The sequence below is a fragment of the Amphibalanus amphitrite genome, unplaced genomic scaffold (genome assembly GCF_019059575.1).
Source record: "Amphibalanus amphitrite isolate SeventyFive unplaced genomic scaffold, NRLGWU_Aamphi_draft 000062F_arrow, whole genome shotgun sequence".
Taxonomy (NCBI): Eukaryota; Metazoa; Arthropoda; class Thecostraca; order Balanomorpha; family Balanidae; genus Amphibalanus; species Amphibalanus amphitrite.
The window spans coordinates 508,758-536,373 of record NW_024881558.1 but is presented as its reverse complement, the minus strand read 5'-3'; the positions used below and the strand labels follow the sequence as shown (position 1 = coordinate 536,373).

General features: G+C 54.5%; 2 protein-coding genes across 4 annotated transcripts in view; both read left to right on the top strand.

The window, feature by feature from the left end:
* The first annotated feature begins 109 nt into the window (after nt 1-109).
* LOC122378629 (PHD finger protein rhinoceros-like) lies at nt 110-22,593 on the top strand. The gene is made up of 14 exons (XM_043359881.1): nt 110-263; nt 5,534-5,593; nt 5,876-6,030; nt 6,351-6,550; nt 7,149-7,306; nt 8,644-8,792; nt 9,827-9,986; nt 11,185-11,312; nt 14,024-14,194; nt 14,359-14,474; nt 14,844-14,964; nt 15,285-15,407; nt 15,718-18,498; nt 18,733-22,593. The coding sequence occupies exons 2-14, from the start codon at nt 5,548-5,550 to the stop codon at nt 22,006-22,008; spliced, it is 7,584 nt and encodes a 2,527-aa protein (XP_043215816.1). The 5' UTR covers nt 110-263; nt 5,534-5,547; the 3' UTR covers nt 22,009-22,593.
* A 3,667-nt stretch (nt 22,594-26,260) lies between these two features.
* LOC122378594 (protein nervous wreck-like) overlaps nt 26,261-27,616 on the top strand; it is a 57,117-nt gene continuing 55,761 nt past the window's right edge. For all 3 annotated transcript variants that reach the window (XM_043359831.1, XM_043359832.1, XM_043359830.1), the window contains exon 1: nt 26,261-26,369. In XM_043359831.1, the coding sequence (XP_043215766.1) occupies nt 26,349-26,369 (21 nt within the window). In that variant the 5' untranslated portion in view covers nt 26,261-26,348. The remainder of the gene's footprint in view (nt 26,370-27,616) is intronic.

Sequence of the window (27,616 nt, the reverse complement as noted above, 5' to 3'; positions counted from 1 at the left end):
ATTTTTGTAAAAGTTTAATTATCTTAAAAGTATATTACACGAACGCATCTAAAGTCTCGCAGATCGCGAGACTCTGCGAAAGTTAACGGGTTTTAGTGGTCACGTGACCATACAGGTTATTTTCGTAACTAAAATGGCGCTAACCGTCCCTTGCAAAATTTCAGTATTATTTGCAATCGGTGCATAATGGAGGAAATGGAGACAAGGTTTTGATAAGCAGAGAACTAGGGGAATAAAGCGCTGGCAAGTTATTCTCATGTCAGGTGAGAATATTGAAGCAATTCCGTTGTTTCGAATGCGGCGCAGCTTCTTTGGAATTGTTTGTAGGTAGATGTAGTTTCTTTGCTTTTATAGTTGAATGGTTTTGCATATTTGATTTTGGAAGATTTCATGAGCTTTAATGATGCATTGATTGCCTAAGATATAATGTGTCAGTTGTGTGGCCTGTGTCCATGCATGCGTTTGAATTTGAGGGTGCTATGCCATTACTTCATAGAACTCATTTTTAGCAGATTATCCACAACACAGGAATTGATATGATGTGTCTACCACTTTGAAATATCTGCTAAAATTTCATGTATGGTTAATACTGCTCAAGTCAGTTTATTTGCTTGTTAGACAATGATCTGGTGCTGTTGCGTTGTTTTGACATTTGTTTCATGCCAATGCACTTTGATGTCAAGCAATCTGATGCCTGGATTACTGCAATAGCTTACACATATACTGGCAAGTTAGCTTTAATGGATGCATCATGATGCATTGCAAGCACTGTTTCATATGAGCTCAACAGTCATCCATTGGTGTAAGCATCTGGGTGCAATTGCAGCCTAGCTTGAATTATGTGATAGTCATGATTAAATTAATTGAAATAATTCCAAATATTTTAAAGTATAATCCCTATTTCCTCTTATTTTCAACCCATTTTAAGTTGCTTCACATGCTTTTTTAGTTGCAGGTCATACCATTATCATTTATGGTGACGCTTATTTTTTGCCTACACTGGAAGTACACATCAATTGTAATGATAGGGTATCTTGTACATTTTTCTTTAAATGCAGTTCTTCATAAGCAATATTGCATTCAAATAAGTTATTTAATGAGTCTATATATAATAAATTCATAATTCTCTGTTGTTAGCTTTAATGGATGCATTTCAATTGGTTTTCAATTGATTGTGATGATGTTTGACATGTTATACAATGGGCAATGGGACAGATTGAGATATAACACTTGTGACAAGTTATTCTGATCAATCTGTTTTACCTAATTGTTTCCCAGGTGCATTGACATATGCATATCTGTAGGTACCATTTATTAGATTTTGTGCATTTACTTACTTTTTGATGCTTGGTGATGGTGAATCATTTTGAAAAAAAGTTGGGAATGGTGAAGGTTTTTATTTGTGATTTTTTTTTGGAAACCATATTGATGACTTCCATTGTTACCAGAATTGTAGATGTAACTGAAGGTATTTTATTTTTATAGAATGTCTACAACATAACACCAATTGAAATGCATTGCTTCAATGTTGCATATTCTAAGTTTTTGGTAGTTTTATGGCCAGTGTTCTAACTTTGGATTTTTATTGCATGTGCCAATGAAAAAAGTATATGGGTCTGTTCCTGTCGCTCCTCCCAAAAAATCTCAGATGAGGTTGGATGAGCTTGGAGGAGAGCCGTTTCAGAGGAGCCACGGGAACATTTTCGTGAGGAAATCAGCTGTTTGCGGGCTGTAACGGTCGGCGATTTATGGCGCGCAAACATAAATCAAGAGATAATAATCACTTTCTAATAAAATAACCTTAGAATAATATCAAACATTACTATTTAAAGATATCCAATCATCATCAATCACTAAAATCATTTCCACTTCCCTCAAATCTCATTTATAAACAATTCACATTTGTATTACGTGCGCCAAATATGTCTACGCAAGAGCCTCCTCCAAAAAACCAACTTTCGTTTGGGATGAGGGAGGAGGCAAATAGTGGTGGTGAGATGTGAAATCAAGATGAGCTTGGAGGAGCTTGGAGGAGCGACGGGAACGATTTTTTGAAACGAGAGGAGGTTAGAGGAGCTTGGAGGAGGTTAGAGGAGCGACGGGAACAAACCCTATAAGATGAGAAAACAAATATTTACCTAGAGTGCTTTTGCAAAACAGAGACATTGTCATTTTTATACCAATTGATAAAGCAGAATTTCATGTCAGGATCTTGGCAGGATCTGAAAGAAAGGGTGTGGATGCAAGCAGGCAAGTCAAAGGATTGTAACACTTTGAAAAATGAAGTAATGCCACTTTTTCTCATTTTTGGGATGAAATTGAAAAAAGAATATTTGCCTGTTAGGTGTGATTTTCCACCCAAAATTCTGAAAAATGGATCACTATGTAGGTGACATGCTTGGCCTCATTGACCTCACTCTACTTTCTTCCCATCTAACGTCATCCTATCCAAATGGCCATAAATCCTACTATTGACAATGCAAAATTTCAGCCATTCACATGAAGATACTGACTAAAATTTAGGTGACATGAGAAAGAGGTTATCTTTGCTAAGTCAAAAACATATTGCGTACACATTGTATAGGTACCTGAGGCTGTCAGTGAGTGTGTAAAACCAATGAACACTTTTTAAGAAATAAATTTAGCTTGAATGTTTGAATGGACGGATTGACAGAGCCGGAGCCCACGCTAAGCAGAGCTTGCTGCATCGACCCCAACCCCTACTGTCCGATCGCGCAATTCCGGGTAACAGGATAATTTAGATACCAAAGTTTAACGTGCCTTTCAAAGCCGGACATGGGCTGTCCCACTCAACTGACTTCAACTGGCTGCGGCTGCTCCCACCAACCGCAGACCATCCCCATCAGGATTTTCAAATATCGAGCGCCAGAGCGTCTCGAACTCGGGATCTCACTACCGGGAGTCCAATCTCTACCAACTGAGCTACGGGACAGGCTGAAATAACGAAGAACTTGAAAATTTGAAAGACACTTTTTATAATAGCTGTAAATAATATTAGATCAGATCTTGAAAAGCAGTTTGTTACGTTGTGCATGCTGCAGGCTGAGCTTTGGGTTATATCATCAAAATGTTGGGAACATGCAACCAAATTGGCTCGTGGGACGAGGGAATCCTCAACTCTTATCTTAACCCTAATATGTATACAGGTACTAAAAAGTGAAATATTTCAAAGCGGAAAACACGCAAGAGAATGGATCTCATGATGAACCTACAAATGTATCTCACATTTGCCACTGAAGGATGTTTGTTTATTCTTAGAACACACTCCAGGCTCTACCCCTATGCTTTCAGTAGCTCATTCTGAGATTGTAATTGGGAGTCATTCATTACTGAGTTGACCCATCAACCAATCAACCTCCTTCTTGCTCGTCCTTCTTGCTCGTTATTACACTCATACACTCATGACTTTTCTGGTGCTTCAGCTTTCTGATTGATTCTGTACCTTAGGAGGGACTGCTGTAGCATTTTTCCTTTTTCAGTTGTGTACCAATAGGGCAGGGCTGTGTGCCTTGCAGGGTGTCGGGAATGTCGTTTTCAGTAATAAAAAAGTGATAGTTAACAATGGCTGTTAAGATAAATCCTAACGAAATGTATGGGCTGAAGTTTTCCTTCAAGTAGCTTGCAGCAATTTTGGTCAAATGTCATTTTGGAAATGTGGGAGGGGAGGCAAAATGGCTTAACGTGATAATGCTCCTCACCTAAATTTGTGAATGTTGGAGACAATGAATAGCAGCGACTCTAGTTTACACGATCACTTCATATTTTTGTAGCATGATTTATTTATCTTTTTATTCTGTTTGATCTAATGTTTTTCCCTGTCGAAGGTCCATTATATCATTAAGATGAACCTTCTTTGGAAGTCGATGAACATCATAAGCAAGCAGGAATAAATCAAAGAATAAATCACCACATTTTATATCAATATCAGGGCGCTATGCAGAAGCCTTTATCTAGCAGATCGCTAGGTATATGTGCTACCCTGTATTTACATGAAATATGGATATTATTGTAGCATACAGGGTGTCCAGAATTGACCGAACATTTATTTTCTGGCTAAAAGTACGATTGCGCTCGATTCTAATTAGATACGAGCATTATACTTTTATGAGACATCCCTTAGCTATCGGGCTTGGAGACTGTGTGCTTGTGGTGACCGGTCACGGCTCGAGTCAATTATTATCCAGAGTCAGGCAAGAGTAGTCACTTTCCGTTTTTAGCCTTAGCTGCCATAAGGCAATCATGGTGAATGAAGTGTTTTTCTCAACTTCGTAAACAGACTTTCGGCATGGTTCTTGCTGGAGAGCTCCAACAGCTCAGCTGAACGCAGGTAGGAGTGTGCAAAGCGCAGTTATGTCAGCGAGCGAAGCCAGAGAGAGTAAGAGATAACCTGATCGACAAGCCTGGGCGCGGCCAAGAAGGAGCATGCACCAGTCGTCAAGGGGGGTGGTTGCCATGTCATGGACAACAAACGTCACCGATCTTCTCCAAAACAAGCTAGACAACAGATCAGGGTTAGCTACAAAATATTGGTCTACTTTTCACCACTATCTGCGCCAAAATTTTGGAATTTGGGGTCCCTGCTTGAAAAACATGTCAAAACTAACGAAAAGACAGAGCATATTGCTACAAATCAGCCAAAAATCATAGCATATGCAGCAAAAAGAGAACTGAAACACACTTTGTGTGGTCTTACGAAGGTATTCTGCCCCTTGAACCGCTAAAAAAGTCGTGCGTGGACGTCAGATGGTGGCAACGCCCCAACAGCAGAGACGGCCAGGCGCCCGTCGAAAATCAAAGTGTGGGACATTTTGAGCCACGGTGCGCTCATTCAGCTTCATATGATGCCCCAAAGACGACCGTTAACACAGATTACTACTGCGGTATTATTCTAGCGTTACAAAAACGATGCGGTAAACCGAATGGCCATGAACGGGTTTGTTTTGGACTCAAAATCTGTTGGAAGCCAAAGGTCACGTCATGTTCAGGCATGGAGGTTTTCCACTTCAGATGTCAAAAACAACGCACCAGTGGTGTAAGCAGAATTTTTGGTTTTGGGAGGGAATGCCCTTGGCCTGGGAACAGTTTGGATGCAAATTTAATCGAAAATATTTATAGTATCCTCCGGCAAGAGGTCAATGAAAACTGGCCCACAACCAGGTTTGGGAGACCTGTATAACAACTGAAGCTAGCATCGACTGGCATTTAGCTGCAATTGTCGGCTAATCTTGTAACTAGCGTGTCTATTGCATGTGCCAATTCGTAGCTACCCTAATTGGCAATATCGGACGATAAAAAAATTGCAATCTTTTTTCCCTTGTCTTATGCGCTGCTTAGCAGTGTTTGGTCAATTCTGGGACACCCTGGCCTGTATTTAAAAGATATCATGTGAATCATTGGACGCGATGCAACATTTAGGATTGTTGCCATCTTGTTGTTGCCGTCATTCTTCAACAAGATATCGTCTGTGTGGTGTAACAATCCTCTAAAGCTGTTTACTTTTGCTGTGTTCCAGCCCACTGAGCAGCCATGTCTCAGAGGCTGAAGAGGCTTGCCGGGAAGCCTGATGATCCAGGTGAGATAACCTCAGCTTTCCAGTAGCTGGTCCATTGCAGTGTGAAATGTCAGCATGTGTACTGCACAATAAGTCACATCAATTGCGAATCTTTTAGCTGCAACTTTGCGTTAACATGAAATGGATTTCTATCTAAACTTGTCGGTCTTTATATCATCTCGCCTCAATAAGATACGGATGGCTATGTGTCTAACTACCCGTATGTTTATCCAACCTGCCTATCCAAACTGCCTGTCCATTCTAACCGGTGCATTCGCTCGCGCCCTGTCGTCCACCCGACAGGCCCCATGGGTAAGCGCAAACGTCGGAAACTGAGCGGCTCGGAGGATGCCGACTCGCAGCAGCCGCAGCTGTCGGCTGCCGGCCACGGCTGGACGCCCAAACACCTCGGCGACCTGAAGGCCTACAACAAAAAGGCAGTGGAAAAGCCGGGGGAGGTGAGTACGACTGACCGCCGCGTGGGGATGGAGACGGGACCGCACCCGGTGCGTGGGGAGGGGCGGGGCGGTAACTGTTGCGCCATGCCGTCTGCGGTTAGCTGAACCGCGATAATGGAAGGTGCCGAACTGCGGACTTGTCATCGCTGGTGATTGAAGGATTATTAACACGACAAATCGTTTTCTTACCTAACTTCGATGTTTTTGGCGATGCCATTTGAATCTTGCGTGCTTGCGTGCTTGGGTATAAGCACATTACTTCATATACGACTTAAGACCTCGTCGTCGACCCGCGTAGCTGACCGTAACCCCGCCCGCAGCTGATTCGCACGGACCTGATCAGCGCGATGAAGCTGGCCGACTCTGAGTACCTATCGCCCGACGAGTACCTGGAGATCGCCGACCAGTGGAAACAGGAGTGGGAGCGCGGCGTCCAGGTGCCCGTCAACCCGGACACGCTGCCGCACCCGCGCGTCAGCTGCGTGCCCGGACCGCCGCAGCGGCTGCACGACTTCAAACTGTGAGTGCCGGCAGATGAACGGGACGCGGGTGCGCTGGGACGCGGAGAAAGGGACGACGAAGAGGGCTCGGAGATTTCTCAGTTCCCGGCGCTGTCCGTTGTAGCTGGTGTAGACGCCTTATTGTTTCTCGCATCTGTATTGAATATGCGCTATCCTAGTAATATAACATGTTTTTCAAGTCATCTAGAGCTGTTAACATTCTCATTTGTTTTTTGTCCGTTTATCTAGTGATACAAAACAATGCATATCCTTTGAATTACGTCATGCGTGCAATGCTAAAAATAGCCACAGCGTCGTTAAGTTTCCTGGATGTCTCTGATAGGTCGCACGATTGTGTTTGCTTGTGTCGTATCGTATGTTCTGCTTCCGTTGTTCCGCTACCCTCATCCCCAGGACCCTCTTCCTTGGTCTTCCTATGTCACTCTCGTCCATCGGATTTGAATACCTAACGGGTACTTCTAGTCAATGATCACTCACTGGTCACTCGTCTCTGGCCTATGTTACTAGCTGGCTGTGATCCATTCAAACCTTGCGTATCTCCCTAGTACGTTCCCATGCGCTCGAGATCTTATTTACGTCTCTTCCGTTCACCGCCAGGCCCAAGAAGCTGGTGCGTGTGACGCACGACGACTCGTCGCCGGAACTGTACCACATGACCAACGCGCCGGCCAAGGCCGAGAAGATGTGTCGCTACGACCTGGACGAGCAGGACTCTATCTGGCTGGGCATCTTCAACGGCGAGCGCGCCCGCATGGGTGAGTGTGGCGGCTGGGGAGTTGGGCGGGGACGGGCTGGCGGTCTCTGGGCAGTCTGGTGAGTTATGCGGGTCGGGAACCGGCAGGGAGTGGTGGGGGTAGGGGCGGCTGTCTGCGGGACTTGTTTGTCTCACTGGGGGCCGGGGGGTCGGCAGGGACCCGGTATGATCGGCTGTGGCGGCCAGTGCCGCTGGCCAATGTCGCTAGCGGCCACAGCCGCCCTATGGTAGAGGGTTGTGATTGGCGAAGCTGCGTTACTGACGGCCGGAGACCTCTGATACCCTGCGTAGTGTATTGTGTGTGGATGTGTCAGCCTGAGTCGTGGGTTGGACGTGAATCAGGCATTAGGTACTTGAGATTGTGTGTGAAGGATCATATGATTCATATAATCGCATTTCCTGACGGGGTGTTGGTGGCTTTGATAAGAACAAAATATATGGCGATATGGCACAATGTCCTCCATGACAAACTATCCAACCGATACATAGCTTTGCACGAACTGAGTTGGTATCGTTTTCGAGCACAAACTTTCAACACTTTCGTCTGGATTGTCCAGCATGGTAATTGCGGCCTAACTTTGCATCAATTTGCCTTATTGAGACCCGTCCCAGTTTAGCTCTAGCCCTTGGATATACCACATTTGTCTTCATTATTTTACGTGCGCCTTCATCAACATCGCTTTTCTCTAAACCGGGCACGTCGCCCCCCGACCGTGCCGGATTTGGCCGTGGCCTTACGGAGCGGGGTCGCTGGTCGGGGAACCCCCCGCGCCCCGCGCCCCGCCCGCCGCCGGGGTGCCGGTGGTCCCTTACTAGACGGATCTGAGGCGCCAGATAGGACTTATCAGTCCTGTCCTGAGAAGCCTGAACAGAAGGAATCCACTGCCATCGGCGTATAACTTTATCATCGTGAATGTGGCGGGTTGTTGCATCATGCGATGCCTGTGTATGTTGCGTCAGTTGTTTTTATTGTTTTTTTCCTCAATCCCTCGATGAGCTATTGCAGCTGCCTTCTTACGTCAGCCAAGCTTTTCTCGACCTTTTCGAACCATTTACGGTCATCAATGATATATCTGATATCGAGTTTCAGTTTTATCACAGTTTTTATTTCTTCTTGTTAACACAATTTATTTATTAAAAGCATGATTTGTCCTAATCTGCTATAGAATTAATCATGTCTCAACACATCCGTGCCATGACAGTGATCGTACGTCCACTGTCCGCGGCGCGGTTCTCTCTGCCCCCTCCCCCGCCTCAGCGATCTCGCAACTTTCTCCGGTCCGTTTGGACGCCTGTGTGGGTGTGCGTCTGTGACCGGAGCGCCGTCCTTGTCCGCAGGCCTGCCTGCCGTCTCCGACCTGGAGCTGGAGAGGGCCATCGAGGAGCTGGAGCGCCAGTGCTGGAACCGGCTCCAGACTATCGTCAAGACGCAGGAGTGCCTCAGCATCGAGTTCGACGAGAGCGTTGTCTGCGACGTCTGTCGACAGGTAGGGTCTTCGTTAGCACCTGTGACTTACTGGACGGCTACCGCGCCGTGGACTGATTTGTGGGGAGCGGGGTGGTATTGGATAGTAGAACTGGGAAGCGGTGAGTGCCGAGCGAATCGCGTGGGGACGGGGTGGTATTGGATCGACCGGGTTAGCGGGGGAGTGCCGAGCCGGCTGAGAAAGACGGCATGGAGAGGGACTCACTAAGTGGAGTGGCTCTATGACGGCGGTGTCATTCATTACACCGTCCTCGTTCCGGACCGTCCTCCCGCCCGCAAACTGCCGGGACGATGAGCCGTTCCAATCCGCCGCCGCCGCCGCCGGCTGACGGCGTGCCAGGTGCGCTGTCGACGAGCGTTGCGTCACAGGGCGCCGGTTACCGACCCGCGAGTAAACTCGAATCGTCTCCGCCGGGACGCTCAGAATCATATCAATTGGACCGGCGGTGCGGAGCTGATGGATTGCGGATGACAGCTGTACCGAGTTTGGTTGGCGTCGTTTGATTCCCCCGGGGAGCTGACAGGTGTAAGGAAGGTAGCGGGGTCACCGGGACCATTCCGTTGTTAAAAATAACCTATCACTATGACTCTATTCTACACGTCCTGTTGACAATTTCAATTTTGACATTTTGTCTTGCTTGCCGTAAACATGATTTGTCTCGCGTCTTTTCTGGAATCACGTCGTACCTCAACCCTAACCTTCACGTATGACAGTGATTGGACGCCACGGTTGCTGGGCAATAAATTGGCATCAGTTCAAAACATAGCCGGACAGTCATGACTTGTACACAGCTGATGCCGGCTGACAGCGCGCCTCCCTAACCCGTCTACCCAGCACCCCACCCCATCTGCCGACTGTTCTTGCCCTATAGCTCTCCTCCATTTGACTAGTGCCACGTTTTATCCATCTACAGTAACTCCCCAGTCAACTGACCCGTTCCCCGTCCTATCCGCAGACAGCCGCCCCTGCTCGGCAGCCCCCTCCCCCTGTCCCTTGTCCCCCTCGCTAACCGTTGCTCTGCCCTCCGCCGCCAGCCCGACTCTGAGGAGGAGAACGAGATGGTGTTCTGCGACAAGTGCAACATTTGCGTCCATCAGATGTGCTACGGCATCACCAGCATCCCGGACGGATCGTGGCTCTGCAAGACCTGCGCGCTCGGCATCAAGCCAGAGTGTGTGCTCTGCCCTAATAAAGGTACGGTGCTCGGCTGTGTATTGGTAGTTCTTGGGGATTTATAGAATTAATTGGAGCATGATGACCATCTCATGAGAGTCATACGGCACACGAATCACGCGAGTTAGCATCGGCCTAAGTGTTGTAAGTTGTGACTTGATATCAAGACAATAGTTCAATTAGATAGGTACTCAATATTGGTTTGCATTGGGTTGCTGGATAACAATTGTGATTATTTTGATTTCCTCAATACTTCTTTACAATAGTTGCCCGCGAGCTGGGCTGTTTCTCACTAAACTCTGCTGTGTACTTTTCCGTAGCTAATTGTGACCATATGCCTTCTGCTTATTTGTTAAAGGTAGACTGCCACCTTTTTTCCACAAAACGGTTTTCACTAGAGCTGAGCCACCTATGTCCCAGACTGAAGTCGGTTTTCCGAAATTCGAACCCGTTTGCGAGAAATCGGAGACCAAAGTTCAGTTTGATGCCATTTTTTTAGTCCAAGAAAACCGACATCTCTACTGTTTATCGATAACTTTGAAACATAAATTTTCTTATCTTTTGGTAAATATATGCCAAAACTTTGATTGTTTCGAGATCAGAGAAGAATTTTGGAGTGTCAAAATAAAAGTTAAACTTATATATTCAGTAGTTCATTTTTTCCAAAAAAGTGTGGGAAATGGGGTTTAACATGGGCCAGACCCATTCCAAATGAGCCATGATTTTTTTTAATGTTTTACGAACTTAAATGCAAAATAAATTAAACATGGCCAATTTCTCATGAAATCATATATTAGTAAATTATAAAATACCTTACTTTTTCAAATAAAATGTAATAATCTTATGACCTTGAAGTCTAGTGATGTGTAAACATTGTCGCTAGACATTAACCGATTGATAATTGTATGAAAATCGACAATTTTTTTCGCGATTCACGTGATGATACTTTGTCAGGTGAATTCTAAAATTTTGTTTTGTCCAGGGAATAAATCATAGGCCGATCTGAGAAAACTTTTTGAAGGTGGCAGTCTTCCTTTAATGGATGTTTGTTAGTTTTTTTTTTTTGGCCAGATGACCGACTCGCACTTCAAACATTTCGCTATGTTTCTCCACCATCCTGATGTGTGTCATATGACTCGCGTGAAATGACGTGTGCCATGACGTGCCGAGGCCTGTCGTATGTTATTGTTAGTATAACGTGTCGATGTTTGTCTCGCAGGCGGCGCCATGAAGAGCACCCGCTCGGGCCATAAGTGGGCGCACGTCAGCTGCGCCCTCTGGATCCCCGAGGTCAGCATCGGCGACGTTGAGAAGATGGAGCCCGTCACCAAGATCTCCAACATCTCGGTCAGTCGCGCGGAGGGTCGGTGGGGATGGGCAGGGCGGGGCAGTGGGTCACGTGTACTGGTCCACTTTTCCAGTGCAGACCTGTTACAGCCACTGATCCCAAAGTAAGTGCACAGTGACCACAACTTATTCGCAGGCGGATGTATTTGTGTATCGTGATAAATCACACCTTATTACGAGCGAGCGAGCGCAGCGAGCGAAGTGAGTTTTCAATATAACGGAAAAATCTCAGTATGAGCGTCCCGGACTCAGATTCAGATTCAGATTCAGATTCAGATTCAGATGTATTCGAATGAGGTCCACACAAAGCGGTGGCTTTTCGCTCTGTCACGTCATACGGTAAAACAAAATGGAAAGTATGACACACGCACACAATCACATATTCATCACCACAATTATACAAACACATCGAAACTGACCATCAGCGACTCGGACACATCTGTGCTACATTCAGCAGCCTATAGCGACATAGTAGCCCGCCTCAACGTAGCCTTAACCCTCGCCGGACCTATTGGTTTTCTACATACGCGCCGGCCGAGGGGGGGGGGCGGGTACGACCCCCCCCCCTCGCCGTTTCGCCCCTGGTGGAGCTAGCGCGTCGCGGAAAAAACGAGCGTGTGCGCCGTTACGAGACGCAGAGATTGGTACCCGATTTTAAGGTCCTAGGTCAACCGGTGACCTCTGAGGTCAGGTCAAGTGCCCCAGGGTACGGTTCAGTTTTTGGTGAATAACTTCGCAAAAAACGGCCGCAGAGCCGCGATTTTGGCAGCATCCTGTTCGCCTTGCTCAGGCGCGTCGAATGATATACTTTTTGTTCGGGTCAGGTCAACTTAGGGTGTTGACCTCAGGTCAAGGTCAGGTCAGCACCCCCAGGTCACGAAATTGGTCGAAAGAGGTCATGTCGCATATCATTCGATTCGGCAGGTCTTCCTGAGTCCATTGGTGGCTTTCCCGACTCGCTAGCTCAATTTGATCGGGAGTTATTGACGAAAAAATAATATGACCTTGATGACGTCATAAATGACGTCACGGAAGGTCACCATTGCAAAAGTGACGCATCTAACCTTGCAAGGAGTGCATCAAATCACGATTCTGTGTGCTTGAGATAGTTGGAGACCGTTTCCTGCGCCAGAATAGCAGTTTGAATTTTTCCCCATTGACTTATAATGGTGAGGTCACGAAAATGACCTGACCTCATATGACCTTTAGGAAAAATCCGAGATATACAAGTTGTGCGACTCATAATGGATACTAGATCCTGCAAGTTTCATTTCCCTGTGGCATCTCCTCTGGCAGTGAGGGCGTTGCGAAGTTGCGACATCTGAAGACCGTGCAGAGGTTCACTTATGACGTCATAGGTCAGTGACCTGACCTGACCCAAAAATGCGGTTGGTGTCAAAAGATGCGGCTTGGATCAAAGGTCAGGTATGCCAAGTTTCAGCTCTCTATCGCCAGCGTGTTCGGAGCTATCGCGAAAAAACCCTATGGGGGGGGGGGGGGGCGGCACCCGCCCCCCCCTCGGCCGGCGAGGGTTAAATGCCGGCATGCCGGGCTCTACGTCCCGGCCCGGCCCGGCCTGTAACGCTTTTGAGAGGCAACCGCTGGACCGATTGGCCTGCGGTCTTTTTTTGTTGGGTAGCCCCATCCCTTCTACCCCGTAATTGACTACTTTTGATGCATCTCAGTGACCGTCGTGGCACGTGCCACGTGAAAAGTCAAGGGTGTTCAAGCTGTTTTGCAAAAGTAGTGATTTTGAGAGGCTCATATCTCAGCAGCCGCTTGGGTGATTGACTTGCGGTAATTTTTGTAGGGTAGCAGCATCCCTTCTACTCAAAATAGGATGCTCTCGATGCATGTGGGTCACCCCCAGTGCACGTGCAAAATACAACAATAAGAGGTGCCAAATTTGTTCCCATTTCAGTAACTCGGTAATTACTGGGGCGATTTCGCTGAAAATTGGCATACAGGTAGGCACCCACCAGGCAATGCATTCCCATATGTTGCGGTTAGGGTGCAGGGGGCGTTTCCAGATCCCGAGAACGGCTGGACCGATTGCGCTCAAATTTGGTACACGGTTGGGGACCAGTTAGTAGGGTGCCGTGCAAAAGTCATTTTGGACCCCGTTTGCACGTGCGCACGTGCAGAATGCCGCTTCCAGATCTCAGGAACGGCTGGGCCGATTGCGTTCAAATTTGGCACACCGCTAGCGACCGGTTAGAAGGGTGCTTTGCGCAAGCCCGTTGGAAGCACCCTCTCGCCCTTCCGCACGTGCAGGACTCACTATCTCGCTCGCTCGTTCTTCGCGCAAAAGGCGTTTTACTGGTTGAATAAAATAATGTCGATTTGATCCAGTCGAGAAGGATGATTAAACATCCAGATTGTGTAAGGCACGTCCCGATACTCGATTAGATAGACTCGTTTACCTGTATTCTGTTAAACTCCCGCTGCTCAATGTACATCGAGTTAAAATATTCACGAAGTTATTTCTCCTCAAGCCATTAAATCTATCTTATGCAACGAGGCAGATTGTCGCATGGAATGCCAAACTCGAAATGCGGATCAATTATTGCACAGGTGCGGTGTTACTTGGCTGTTCTCGTGATCCGTGGCGAGTACCGCCACTGTATTACACCGACAGCTCCAAAGCGTAGCTAAAGGCTCTGCGTCTCAACCTCGCCACCGCAGTCAGACAGTTCTGTGCCTCTCCTCAGGCGCGTCGGTGGGCACTGCTCTGCGTGCTCTGTAAGCAGAAGGTCGGCGCGTGCATCCAGTGCTCGGTCAAGTCCTGCAAGACGGCCTACCACGTCACCTGCGCGTTCAAGCACAACCTCAAGATGAAGCCGGTCGAGGACGAGAGTGACGACGATGAGATTAAACTGAAGGTGGGTCACAGTCTGTCTTCATGCTTGGGTGGAAGTTTGAATAGTTGGGACTGGAGATGGATTACTGACGTTCTATCGGTATGACCGCTGCTTCGAGTGGGTGGTCAATGGCAATATCTTCAGTAGTTGTCTATTGACGTCTCCGCCTGGTGTGTCCCCCTCAGTCGTACTGTCCGAAGCACAGCAAGAACGAGAAGCTCTCCGGGGAGTCTGACTCGGACGGAGAGATGCGCCGCGCCGACCCGGACTCGGAAGCCCAGCGGCGCACCAGGAAACAAAAGTACGTCATTGGTTACCTTCCCCCCTATCCATTAAATTTTGCTATGTGAAGTGATAAGCCTCAAACGTCTTTCGTCATTTCTGCTACCGTCGTAGGCTTATTTTCGCCGACATGTGTTTAATTGATCAACATGACATAATGACAAGCTAATCGCGTCACACAAGTTAATCGCCTCGCTTTGACTTTCAGTGTACAGAACCCGGTTGCCCTGTTACACGGGTGTGACACGGGTGGCTGTATTTTGTGGCACTAACTGCAGCGCTGCTGCACGTGCCCCTCCGGTGGGGCCACCCGCCGTCTCGAGGCCCCTATGTGGCCGTCCGCTGACCGTATGTACCGTATCCGTGTGTGTCTTGCCCGGCGCTGCAGGCTGCAGCAAATCGAGGCCGAGTTCTACAAGCACGTGGACCTGAGGGGCGCCGCCGCCTCCTGCGGGCTGCCCACCGAGGCGCTGGACTTCATCTACAACTACTGGAAGCTCAAGCGGAAGGTACGCTGTCGGGGCTAACATGGGACGGGACTGATGCGTTTTATGTACATATTTGGTATCGGATGAGCAATTCTGTATTGGGTCGTCCAATGTCTACATTTACGCTATGTTCGTTGATAACACATTTTTTTTTACTGGCATTGTGCACCGTTTTGAATCAAACTAATGTTGTTATTCGGTAAATTGCAAGTAACGAGCATTAGGGCACACTTTGTATCATGTAATTCGACCAACTTTACGCGGCTGCTGTATTACCGGTAGCGTCAGTTTTCTGTTATTCCTTCCCACCCGCTAACCCGGCTATGTCACCGATGCGACAGTCGTGCAACAACAAGGCGCTGCTGACACCCAATACGGACGAGATCGACCTGCGCACCGAGCAACAGCAGCAGGACCTCGAGAAGATCAAACAGTTTGTCCATATCAGACAGAACCTGGAGAAGGTAGGTCACTCTAGCATGCGCCGCACCCCGACGGGTCGGCAGCGGCCCCTGTCGGCCCAGATGAGGCTGCTGTCGGGATACTGTGGGTGGCTTTTGTCTATTGTGTGTTTGCAGAGGCCACTTTTGTTGTTGTTGTTTGTTTTTAGGATTTTTTAGGTCAGGCAGTCTTAAAGTAAAATTTAACTGTAATGACTAGTGTTCCCTGTTGGCGTTCGACGATGGTTGGTGCGCGGTAAGTGCTCCATCCGCCTGCTGTGGCGTGCCCCCGCCTATATTCGAGCTCTGGTGAACGCACTTTGTCTGCCGTCAGGTCCGAAATCTGTGCTACATGGTGACCAAGCGACAGAAGCAGTGCCGAAACTACTTCCGGCTGCGCGAGCAGACGTTCCTGCAGCAGGAGGCAGTGCTGCGCGACTCTGGCGCGCGCCTCTCGGTCGAGGAGCGACGCGCCGTGCTGGCCGCCAACCACGTCGGCTCGAACGTGTACGACCGGCACTACTCGCACGCGGGCGCCAGCCTGTACAGCCAACCGCTGGAGCAGCTGCTCGACCTGATCCGCGGCAAGGGCGGCGTGCCGCGCTCGGGCCCCAACGGCGCCGTGCGCCGGCCCGGCGCCGCCGACCCGTACCGGCGCACCTACGTCAACGGCGCCGAGCAGCGGCGCGACCGGCTGGCCACCAGCAGCTGCACCAGCGAGTCGGACGGCGGCAGCAGGAGCCGCGAGCGGCGCTCGGCCCGCTCCGGCTCCAGCACCGAGCGAGAGCGGCGCCGACCGGTGAGTGGGGCCACGGCGGGCACCGCCAGCCAGCGGCCCACCAAGAGTGATCTCTTCGGTGACACGAGTGAGAGTGACGCGGCGGCGAGCGTGGACAAACACCGGCGACCGGGCCGGCACAAGGCGCCGCCGCCGCCGCCGCGCGCCAATAAGGCGGCCGACAGTAGTGACGACGACGTGCCGCTGGCGCACGAGAGCGCAGCGCGACGCGGCCGCGGCCGCGGGCGCCGGACCCGAGCGGCGGGCGGCGCGCGGGCGCCCGGTGCCAGTGACGATGTGACGAGTGATTCGGACTCGCGAGTGCCGTCGGCAGCGGCCGTCACCAAGGGCAAAAACATTTACACCGACAGCGAGTCGGAGGGTGACGAGCGGCACCGATCTACATCGCCCGTCAGTGCAATTCGTACCAAAGCGGCGCTCAAGGCGTTCACGGCGGTCAAGGCGGAGGCGGAGGAAACGCCGGCCGCCAGTGGCGGAAAGCGGCGCGGACGTAAGAAGAAGTCCGACGTGGAGTCGGCGACTGAGGCGGGCGGCGGCCGGAACAAGACGCCCATCCCCGACCTCAGTCTGATCGTGCCGCCGCGGCAGGCGATGCTGGACGCCAACAAACGCATCGCCGGACAGAAGCCAGCCGACGGCTCTGCGGCGGCGCTGGCGGTGGCGGGAGCTCCGGCCGCGCCGCCGCCGCTGGCCGCGCCTGAGCCGATCACGCCCCAGAAGCGGGGTCGCGGTCGGCCACGCAAGTCTCCCGAGGGCCGGGCGGCGTCCAAGTCGCCGCGAGTGGGCGTCCCGGGCCGGGAGCCGCAGCGCGCCGCGCAGCCGGAGCCCGAGGACGAGGGCGCCGGCAACGAGGCGGTGGCGCGTGACACTCGACTGCGGCGGCCGGAAAAGCCGCCCTTTCGAGCAGGAGGGCGGTCGGGGCACAATAGCAAATCTACTCCGTCGCACGCAGTTGCGGCGACCGCTGAAGATGCCGCTGCTGGACCGCCCTCGGTTCCGCAACAGCAGCGGCCAAGGAGTGCTGGCTCATCCGGCTCCAGCAGTAGCAGCAGCAGCAGCAGCGGCTCCAGCAGCAGCAGCAGCGGCAGCAGCAGCTCCAGCAGCAGCAGCAGCAGTGGCAGCGGCAGCAGCTCTGACAGCGCCGACTCCGACGCTGAGGGCGCCGCCCAGTCGGCGGCTGCTGCGCGAGGTGAACGCGGCGCGGCTGGGCGAGCGCGAGCTGTTGCTGACGGTGCGCGCGCCGCCGCCGCCACCGCCGCGGCGGCCGGACCCGCAGCGCCGACGCGCCGACGCGCGTCGATTGGAGGAGCAGGAGAATCGAGCCAAGACACGCAGCAGCCAACAGCCAAGGAAGCTGCGCTCGGCGGACAGCGCAGTCCGCGTGCCGCCGAAACGGTGAGGAAGGTTCGTCCAATGCCACTCAGTCGGAAGAAAGCGCTGGGGCTTGAGGGGCTCGACTCTGGCGGTGGGCGTGACGCCCCGGCCGAGACGCCTCGCCGAGCCTCGCGAGAGGCGGCCGCGGCCAAACCGCTCAAAGGCTCCATCGACAGTATCCTCAGCGAACGGTCGGCGGTCAAAACCGAGTCAACAGGCGGGTACAAGGCTGCCGAGGAGGCTCGCTCGGAGCGGCTCGAAGGTACTACCGACGAGCCGGCACCGGCGGCAGCGGCGGCGGCACCGGCCTCTCGGCGAGCCTCGACGGCCGTCGATGCCGACTCGGAGGTGCTGCCCGCGCAGCCCTCGTCCATCTTCTCACCGCCAAGGCTGAACGCCGGCGACCCCATCTTCGAGTTCGAGACGGAGCTGTTCAGCGGCCAGAAGTCGGCGGCCGCGGCGCCGCCCGCCTCCTCCGCGGCGCCGGTCTCCACGGCCGCGCCCGCGGCGGTCACCACCACCAGCGCGGTCTCCGAGCAGCCGGCGGCGCCGACCGCTCGGCCGATGCCGTCCATGTTCTCGCCGCCGCGGCGGCCGAGCACCTCTGGCGACTCGGCGATCGAGCCGGAGATCGTGGACCAGAAGCCGCCGGCGGTCTCCCGGCCGGCGCCGCGTGCGCCGGTTATCATGGAGACCAAGGAGGAGAGCCAGCAGGTGACGATGGACCTGGTGGAGAAGCTGCGCCTGCAGTACGCCCAGCAGGGCCCCGACGAGCGGCCAGAGGAGAAACCGGCCGCCGCCAAGACACCGAGCACGCCGAGCCGCGGCGGGCCCGGCGACACTCCGACGCACGGCGAGCCGTCCAAGTGGCGGCCGCTGGCGTCTGCGGCCGAGTCGGAGCCGCCAGCCGAGCGGCCCGTCGAGCCCAGCCCGACGGCGGCCGTCAGCAGCCTGCCTGGCAAGCCGCCCCCGCCGCCGGCGCCGGCGGCCGCGCACGCTCCGCCGCGCCGCTCCGCCAGCGGCGAGCACCGCCCGGTGGCCGGCGTCGAGTGGCCGCTGGAGCCGCCGCTCAAGTCGCCGCCGCTGCAGGCCGAGCAGCCGCCGGTGCCGCCGCGCAAACGGCAGGCGTCGCGGCCGGAGCCGGCGGCGGCGCGCTACGCGGCGGCCCCGGAGCGGCCCGGCTTCCCGTCGCCGCCGTGCAGCGCGGCCGGCCTGCTGCCGCCGCCGCGCGGCCTCGGCTCCGTCAGCGTGCGCACGCCGGCCAGCATCAACGCCGCCAACCCGATGCCGTCGCCGTACGGCCAGTTCACCGACATCATGCAGATGCAGCACATGATGATGATGCAGCAGATGCTGCCCGAGGGCCAGCTGCGCGAGCTGATTCAGATGCAGCAGTGGCCGGAGCTGTTCCAGATGCAGCAGCAGCAGTACCTGATGCAGCAGCAGGACGCCGAGGCGGACCTGAAGCGGCGCAAGGAGGCTGAGATGCAGGAGCTACGGAAACAGGCGGAGCGGCACAGTCGGCAGGAGGAGGCCAGGAAAGAGGCCGAGGAGCGGCGCCGGCGCAGCGAGGAGGACCGCCGCCGCCGCGAGGAGGAGGAGCGGCTCGCGCGAGAGGAAGAGGAGCGACGCTGCTACGAGGAGGACCTGCGGCGGAGGAAGGAAGAGGAAGACCGCCGCCGGAGAGAGGAGGAGGAGCGGCTGGCTCGTGAGGAAGAGGAGCGGCGCCGGTTTGAGGAAGAGCTCCGCCGACGCAAAGAAGAGGAGGAGCGGAGGATGCGTGAGGAGGAGGAGCGGCGCAGACGCGAGGAGGAGGAGCGCCGGCGGCGCGAGGAAGAGGAGGAGAAGCGGATGCGGGAGCTGCAGGAGATGATTCGCCGCCGGGAGGAGGAGCGTGTGGCCGCGTTCATGGCCGAGCAGGAGGCGGAGCTGCGCCGCTCGCTGGCGCCGCCGCCTCCCCGTGCCCCTCCCCCGCCGCCCGCCGAGAAGCCGGCTGAGCGCGTCAAGGAACCGCACCGCCCGCCGATGTCGGCGGCCGACCTGGACCAGTGCCGGCTGCAGGCGCTCAACGCGCTCATCACCGGCCAGCAGGAGCAGCAGCAGCCGCCGCCGGCGTCCGTCCACCAGCCGGTGTCCATGCACCAGCAGCACCCCTCCGTGTCCCTGCAGCAGCAGGCGGCGCCACCCTCCCACCACCCTCAGCCGCCGCTGGCCGCGGTCTCCCTCCACCAGCCGCAGCAGCCGGCGCCCGTGTCCCTTCATCAGCAGCAGCCCACTCCTGTGTCCCATCATCATCATCAGCAGCCCACCCCTGTGTCCCTCCACCAGCAGCGGCAGCTGCCGCCCGCGTCCCTCCACCAGCAGCCGCCCGTGTCGCTCCACCAGACGGCCCCGCCGGTGTCGGCGCACCAGCCACTTCCAGTACAATCGCAGCCGCCGCAGGAGGCCGCCGCCGACGTGCAGGCGCCTAAGTCTCGGCTGCAGAGCCAGCCGTCGGCGCAGGAGCTGGTCTCCGAGTTCCCGCGTGTGGGGCCGGCGCCGGAGCCGATCGGCGCCGAGCAGCCACCGGCCGCTTCCACCCCGTCACTGCCGCCGCCGGCAGCCGCCGAGCCGGCCGCGCCGGCACCACCGCCAGAGGCCGAGCCGGCGCCCGTCCGATCCCGCGGCCGACGAGAGTCCAGTCTCAAGGCCAGCATGCAGATTCACAAGATGCAGTCGTCGGACGCCGGCGAAAACGACGCGGACTCGGAGGCAGCGACCCCGGCGCGGCGCGCCTCCGCGGCTCGTCACGTCTCGCCAGGAAAAAGCCCGCGCGCCTCCGAGAGCAAGCCGCCGGGCCGCGGCCGGCGCGGCGGCAAGTCGGCGGCCACTCAGGCGGTGTACGGCCGTGGTCGTGGTCGGGGACGGGGCCGGGGTCGCGGCAGAGGCGCGGCGGCGTCCCGTACTCCCGCTGTGCCCTTCTGCCCCAAACCGCAGGTGCCCAACGACCTGGCCGGCACCGTGTACGACTTCGACGACGACGAGCTGGACGACCTGCCCAAGACGCCGCACGGCCGCATGCGTCCGATCCGGGAGCGGTTCCAGAGCACGGACGTCGGCTCAGACCGTGCCGGCTCGGTCATGTCTGAGCTGGCCGACGACGCGTCCAGTCAGTCGTCGCTGCCGCCGGCGGCGCCGATGCCTCAGGTGCTGCCCACGCTGACGCAGCCGGGCGCCTCCGAGACCAGCATGGAGTCGGTGGCGACGCCGCCGACGCTGCACGAAGCTACCGCTGAGGCCGAGACCGAGCCGGAGGCGGAGGCCAGCGCGCCGGCGGCCGAGGCTCCCAGCGTGACGGACGCGCCGCCCGAACTGCCCGTGGCAGCGCCCATCGAAAGCGTCTGCGACGAGCGCAACCAGCTCAAGCTGAAGATCAAGGGCCCGTTCCTGAACCCGAGCTACAACGTGCAGCCGGCGGCGGCGGCGCCCGAGTCGGCGCCGGCCGCGGCCGCCTCGGCAGCCGCTGTGGCGGTCAACTCCAACCTGCGCAAACGCAAGAAGGAGCTGATTCGGCAGTACGTCAACAGCACGGAGACGGTGGAGCCGGCGCCGCCCGCGCCGCCTCAGGAGGACAGCGCGCCGGTCGGCCAGCGCTTCGTTTGCCCCAAGGCGGTGAAATCTGTGAGCAGCGCGCCCACCCGGGACGACTACCGCGGCCCGGCCGCCGGCCGGGAGGAGGGCGCGGCCTCCGGCGCCGCGCTGCTGCCCAAGCGGCGCGGAAGGCAAGCCCGCGAGCAGGCCGCCGCCGCCTCCCAGGAGACCTCGCCCAACATACTGCGCATCAGCTTCGGAAAGGACGGCCGTGGCAACGAGGTCAAGCCGCCCAAGAAGCGGCCTGGCGAGCTGGCACAGCCGGCCGGCGAGCTCTCCGTCTTCGAAAAGATCCGGCAAGATAACCTGCAATACGGCGATCAAATGCTAGCCAGCTTTGATCAAGAGCCTCCTCCACACAAAAAGGGCAAAAAGAAGAAGAAAAAGAAGGAGAAGGACAAAGATAAGGACAAGGATCGAGAAAAGGAGAAGAAGAAAAAGGACAAGTCTCACAAACACTCCAAAGTACAAATTATCAATAACGATACTGCCGCGGCGCCCAAGCTGATAATCAAGCTGGGCGGTCGCAAGTTGGGCGAGTCTCCGCCGGCGCCCGCGGAGCTCGGCGAGACGCCTCCGCCGCCGCTGTCGCAGCCAACCCCGCCGCCCAGCGACGAGAACGGCGGCGGCGGCCCCAAGGACCTGGTGGTGAAGATAAAGACGCAGCCGGCCGGCGGCGGCGAGCCGGGTCGCCTGCAGCCGCTGAAACTGATGCTGTCGCGGCGCGGCGCGGCGCTGGCGGCGGCCGCCACGCCGCCCCCGCCCACGCTCACGCCCGAGGTGGGCGGCGACCTGGGCGGCGACGGCTGCGACGTCAGGTAGCGTCGGCTCGTGCCGCCGCCGCCACCAGCCTGACCGGTACAAAGGGTCGGCGCGCCGCCGGCCGCCGCCGCCGCCGCCGCCGCTGCCCGCAAGTGATGTGATACTCGCGCGGTCGGGCCGCGGCCCGCAGTAGCCTCACGCACAGCCTCCGCCCGCCGCCGGCCGCCGTCTATTTTGTGATATGCGCCTCAATGTGCGTTGAGTGTGTTGTTTTAGAATTTATCATGCCGAGCGTTAGTGCGTCTGTATGTGTGACTGTGCTGTGTGTGTCTGTGTGCGTGGGAGGGTGTGTGCCAGTGCCGGTCGTGCGGGCGGCCCCAATAAGTGCTCCGTCAGGACGGCTCGGCCTCTGGCCGCGCCCGCCGGACATTCCTGTGTTCCCGAGTGCGGAGTCGCCGGATCGGTTGTCGCCGCGCGCGCTGACGCTGTGCCTCTGTCTCCCGTGCCAGCCTCCTGCCTCCGCTCCTGACTGCCGCGCGATGGCCTCCTGCCGTCCCAGCCCTGACCTGACCCTAGTCACCGTCTCCGCCGCCGCGGCCGTCACCGCCGCCGCCGCCGCCGCCAGCCGCCACCACACCAGGTACGGAGCCGCGCCGGCCGGCTGGTCGGCGCGGCGCCCCTTCTCTGTCTGTCCTCTCTCTCTTCCTCCTCTGCCGCCGGGCCACGGGTATTGTTTTAGCTGGCCGGGTGCGCCGTGACGCGAGCGGCCGACCGCCGGCCGCCGCAGGCACCGGCGCTGAGACGACTGAAGGCATTATAGTGGCCGGAGCGGCGCGCGAGGGGTGTCCGCCCTCCGCGCAGCCGCTCTGAAAGAGCTAGGCTAGCAATGGGAGGTTAGAGTAGCGCCGCGCAGAGGGGCTGATATCGACTGGAGTAGCATTTCTCGCCAGAGGAATCCGTTGTTACATTTGCGGTGAATAATTGTTCGAGGTTCATGATTGGGTTGAACCCAGTCGTTGGCCGCTTTTACTAGTTCAAAGTGAATGGATATTACGTATTTGAGCTGTTCTGCCTGATACGGTTTTTCATTGTTGCGATTTAAATTTGAACCGACCATTGTCGATAGATCCATAATCAAACAATTGTGATTTGAATTTCCGTCTTATCAACTTGTAAATGTTTTATATCCGATCAGCTGTTCAGATTTTACCCAAATTAGTCACGTTTTCTATTTCATTGATTGGTTTGGAGTCACTCTCCCGTGTATCGGGACGTTCGTTTTTATTATCAAATGAAGTGGTCTATCTGGTCTTTCGTTCCGAGTCGTGACGGGATCGGTGCCTGGTCCGTGTCCACCGTTCAAACGCTGTTCAAATTGGCGCTCGGACCCCGCCCTCTCCTGTCCGGCCCTGCCCCGCCCCTACCCGGTCGGCTCCGCCCGCCGGCCGGGGCCGCCTAGTTATAAGAGAGCTTTACTGGGGGCGCAGCGGCCGCCGCACGCGCTAGCCATCGCGTCCGGCCGGCCGGGACATGTGCGCGCGGCGTGAGAGAGGGTGCGCGCCGCCTGCGTGCCGCTTTACTAAGCACGACTACATGTGATCTCGGAAGGCGGCTGCCGCGGGCGGGCCGCGCCGAGAGAGCGCCAGCGGGTGAGCGTGAGAGAGAGCGCGAGAGCGAGTGGGGCGACTGGCGGCCGCGGCGGCCACGAGCCGGCCCCGCCCGGGCCGCGCGCGGCCGCCCGTAGACTCTAGTAACTTAATGTTAGCGCGAATCATGCCGATCGGTAGGTTTTTGTATTTGTGTCATATTTTTGTATTGTGTGTACATAATTTTTCTTTCGTATTTATTGTGAATCTATTGAACTGTTACCTGGCCATACCAAGATGGTTGAATATTGTACATATTGTAAGTGACATTTGGCATGCTGTACATAGCATCGACTGTTAATTATGGCAATTTAATAAATATACCTCGTACTGATGCGTCTGGCGTTATTGGAATTGAACTCACTCCTCAAAATGACTGCCAACTGAAGTGGTAGGAATCAATCGAAATCTTTTTAAAATAGATATGAAAATGTTCAACATTTTCAGCTGATTAACAACATAACAACAAAGAGAATAAACAGATGATACAGTTCAGATATATCGTTCATGGTTGTCATACCTGAGAGTAGACGTCATAGGAGGGCTCAGGCTGAAGGACAAACGTACCGCAGCAAATGGCGACACGGTTCTCCCGGGTCTAGTGCGGTACCCTCTCACCAGGTGGCAGCCAAATTCAATGCGGGACCGTCGCCTGGTCTTAGCATCAGGCTGGTTCCCCATCCGACATGCCACATGGCCGTCAAAATACCCAGCGCTAGGGTTACAACAACAAAATAAATTAACACGCCTAGGCCCCGTACTAGATAGGGTAGAGTGGGGCAAAGCGCCCAGGGCGGGTCAAACGCCCACCCCTCTATTTTATGAAGTGCTCGACTTTTCGAAGAATTCTCGATAGCCATTTTCAAGAACGAGCAGGAATCTACTTTTGCCCCCCTTTTCGGTTCTACAAGTGGGTTGTTCTGGACGTAAGATAAAGATTAGTTTATTTCAGACAATTTTTAGATATTACATGCTTTCATACTACTAAAACTTTGTCTGACAGAGATTAAAGTAGGCAATGAAATTTAGCTACGCAGAACCTGCGGATTTAAGCTACGTTTTGAGCATTTACTGGTTTGCAACACAATCGTCACACGCTTAATTTTGGTGGACTTCGTTTTGAATGTGCTGTTGGGGTAATACGCCCACTTTGGTGTGGGGCAAAACGCCCATCATGGGCGTTTTACCCCTAATGGGAGTTATACAGTACGGGTATTTGCGAACATTTTTGGCTGAAAGTGAGTGTCGGGATACGTTTCTAATGCTCAGGATTCTTATGAAATATGCAATATACTGGTTAGTATCGCCTGGAACAATTTATTCGCACGAACTAATCTCCGCTCTTTAAGGCGGTGACAGCCCGTTGACTGAATGAGGAGTGGGGTGGTAACATCAGTGTTCAAGATGTGTTTGGTGGTGTAATCTATCGATTTAAAGTCAAACGAAATGAGAATGGATAAATACTGCATTCTTTTGTCAGAGTACCGAGCGTGTAATGAAACGTTCAGGACTGGGCGTTATGCCCCACTCATATGGGCGTTATGCCCCATGGGTGGGGCAAAACGCCCGATTTGTAGTCCTCTCAATTCGGATGGCATATCTAAAAAACCATGCATGCCACTTGTTTCTGATGTGTTATTCGAAGAAAGCCAAGGTAATGAGCTACCAGATCAGCTACCTAATTGTCTTTCAAATTTGTAAGATAAAGAGATACTGGGGCTGGAAAGTTAGGGTGGGCGCTTTGCCCCACTCTACCCTATCTCCCTTTAGGTGCTGGACTCTGATTGATGCAATGGGTTAGGTAAGGTTTGTTGAACGATGAAATGGAACATCTTGCAAAGCTTTTTATTATAACCGTAGGTTGTTTGAAATAGTAATTGTGGGTTTTGTTGGGAGCGAGGTCTTACGGCATGAGGTCATTGCAAACCTATGGGGTGATACTGATAGCATAGGGTGATAGAGGACCGTGCGGATCATCGACGGTGTGCTGCAGCGGCAGAGACTGTCCCGCGGTTAAGCTGGAATGTTCAGATGGAACAGCGTGCCCCCCTGTTCAGACGGTCACCCCGGAGAGGGTATCCTAGTGCTAGGTGGAGTGGAGTTGCCCTCACCATAGTTGTTCTGCCTCGGGAGGAGGTTACCGCCAGCCCGGATAGGGGAACGTAAGGGTGGATGCGGATGAGTGGGTCCTGACTTCCTGAGGAAGACAAGCAAAAGAACTAAATGTTGGCCTCTTTCGGTTCTACATAACTATGCCGACTTGATCTGCATCGGTGCCGTTGTTTTGGGACAATTGTCACAGGGATGACAGAATCCGTCTGAGAGGCTACCTGCTAATGCTTGTCCTCGTATGAAAAGGCGCTTCCAAATCTCCACTGGCTACCTTTTCCCAAGACTGTTTGCCTCCAAAGTTACCTAATAGCATTACGGAAATCCGGTAACTTGATAACCGTTATAGCGCTGTTTGCGTGTCATACTCATGGCCACCGGTCGTCTGCATGTCCGCCACACGTCCAACCGACAGGCTAGCTGCCCTCCTGTGCGGGCTCCTGCCCGGTTTGGCACTGGCCGGTGGATGGGACCGATCCCCTGCCCCGGCGGCGGCGGCGGCGCGCGCGCACCGTATACCACCGCCGGCGGCAGAGATCAATACGGGCGGCTGGAGCGGCGCCGCACGCCCGACGGTCCGTGGCCGGTGCACCGCTCGCCGGCGGGTGCAGAGTGCCGCCGCCGCCGCCACCTCCAGTCGCCACCATGCAGAACCCGCCCAGGAAGGTGAGAGCTCGAGACACCCCGTGTGGCCCCTCCCGGTCCCTGACCCCTGGTGAGGGCGCCTCCATCGGTTCTGTTCCGGCCGCCACCGCTCTGTCCACCACCGCCCCCAGCGGTGACCCCGCGCCGCTCGCTGCTGGAATTGACCCGCTCTCGGATCCTCAGTTGCGTCGATTTTGTAGTCGACGGTCGACACTCGACGCTTATGTGTAGACCCCGAGTCACCTGTGTCGACGATTAGGGCATGCGGCTGCTTGAAGCGCGAAGCTCTGCTGAGGTGGAAAAACCTGGTCAACTGATTTCAGTAGATTGGTTATTTTCGTGGCAGTAGCGGCGGAACATCTTCAATTAAGCGGGGGCACTGCCGACTTTTGGTACCGTACCATTCTTTCCATGCACGGCCATAGGGCTAATGTTAAAATGGCAAAATCGGGGGGGCACGGTGCCCCGTTGCCCCCCCCCCGTTCCGCCGCTTATGTTTCGGGGAGAGAAAGCTTCCTTATTGTAATGGAACCCGGACCATTTGTACTGATCGGATATTATTGGTTCAAAGACATCGATTATCACCATTCCTCAGTTTATTAGAACGCTGGAAATATCCAAACAAATAAGCGCTGATTCGCCTCAGCCATGTAATCTGAGCCGTCCTCTGCACGAGGGTGCTCGGCGAATGCCAATGCAGCAAACGCTCGCAGTTTCCATGGTGACAAACCTGAGACAGCTCGCCGAGACACCAGCGTCGTCTTACCGAGGAGCGTCTAATGAACGCCGTGAGCCGCGTACTTATGTTCAGGATCGCTGGTGTCATCAGATAATGACGTTAGCTCCGCTCCCAACTCGCGTTAGTGGTGAGCTTTTGCCTTTTATGCCACCATGTTGCAGTTTGTTGGACCCACTGTTGTCTTAGGAAGGCGATGTTTTTCTTCATGTCAAGACACTAAAACATTGTACTTTCATTGGGAGGACGATTGACAGGAAACGCTTGTGTGAACGCCATGCAGCTTTAGGGCCGAGGAATCTGGAAGTTATTGGCTTCACGAGGCCGAGCTCTGGTTCTCATGCTCTGCGGCACAGCCTACCCACAGCCTGTGATGCTATAAACCTGCCGCTAGATGGCACTACTAGTCGACGCCTGAAGCTAGGCTGTGCCGTAGCGCGCCCGTCTACCGCTGTTGCTTGCAGTAGCGGCGGAACACCTTCAATTAGGGGGGGGGGGACACTGCGGACTTTTGGTCCCATTCTTTCCATGC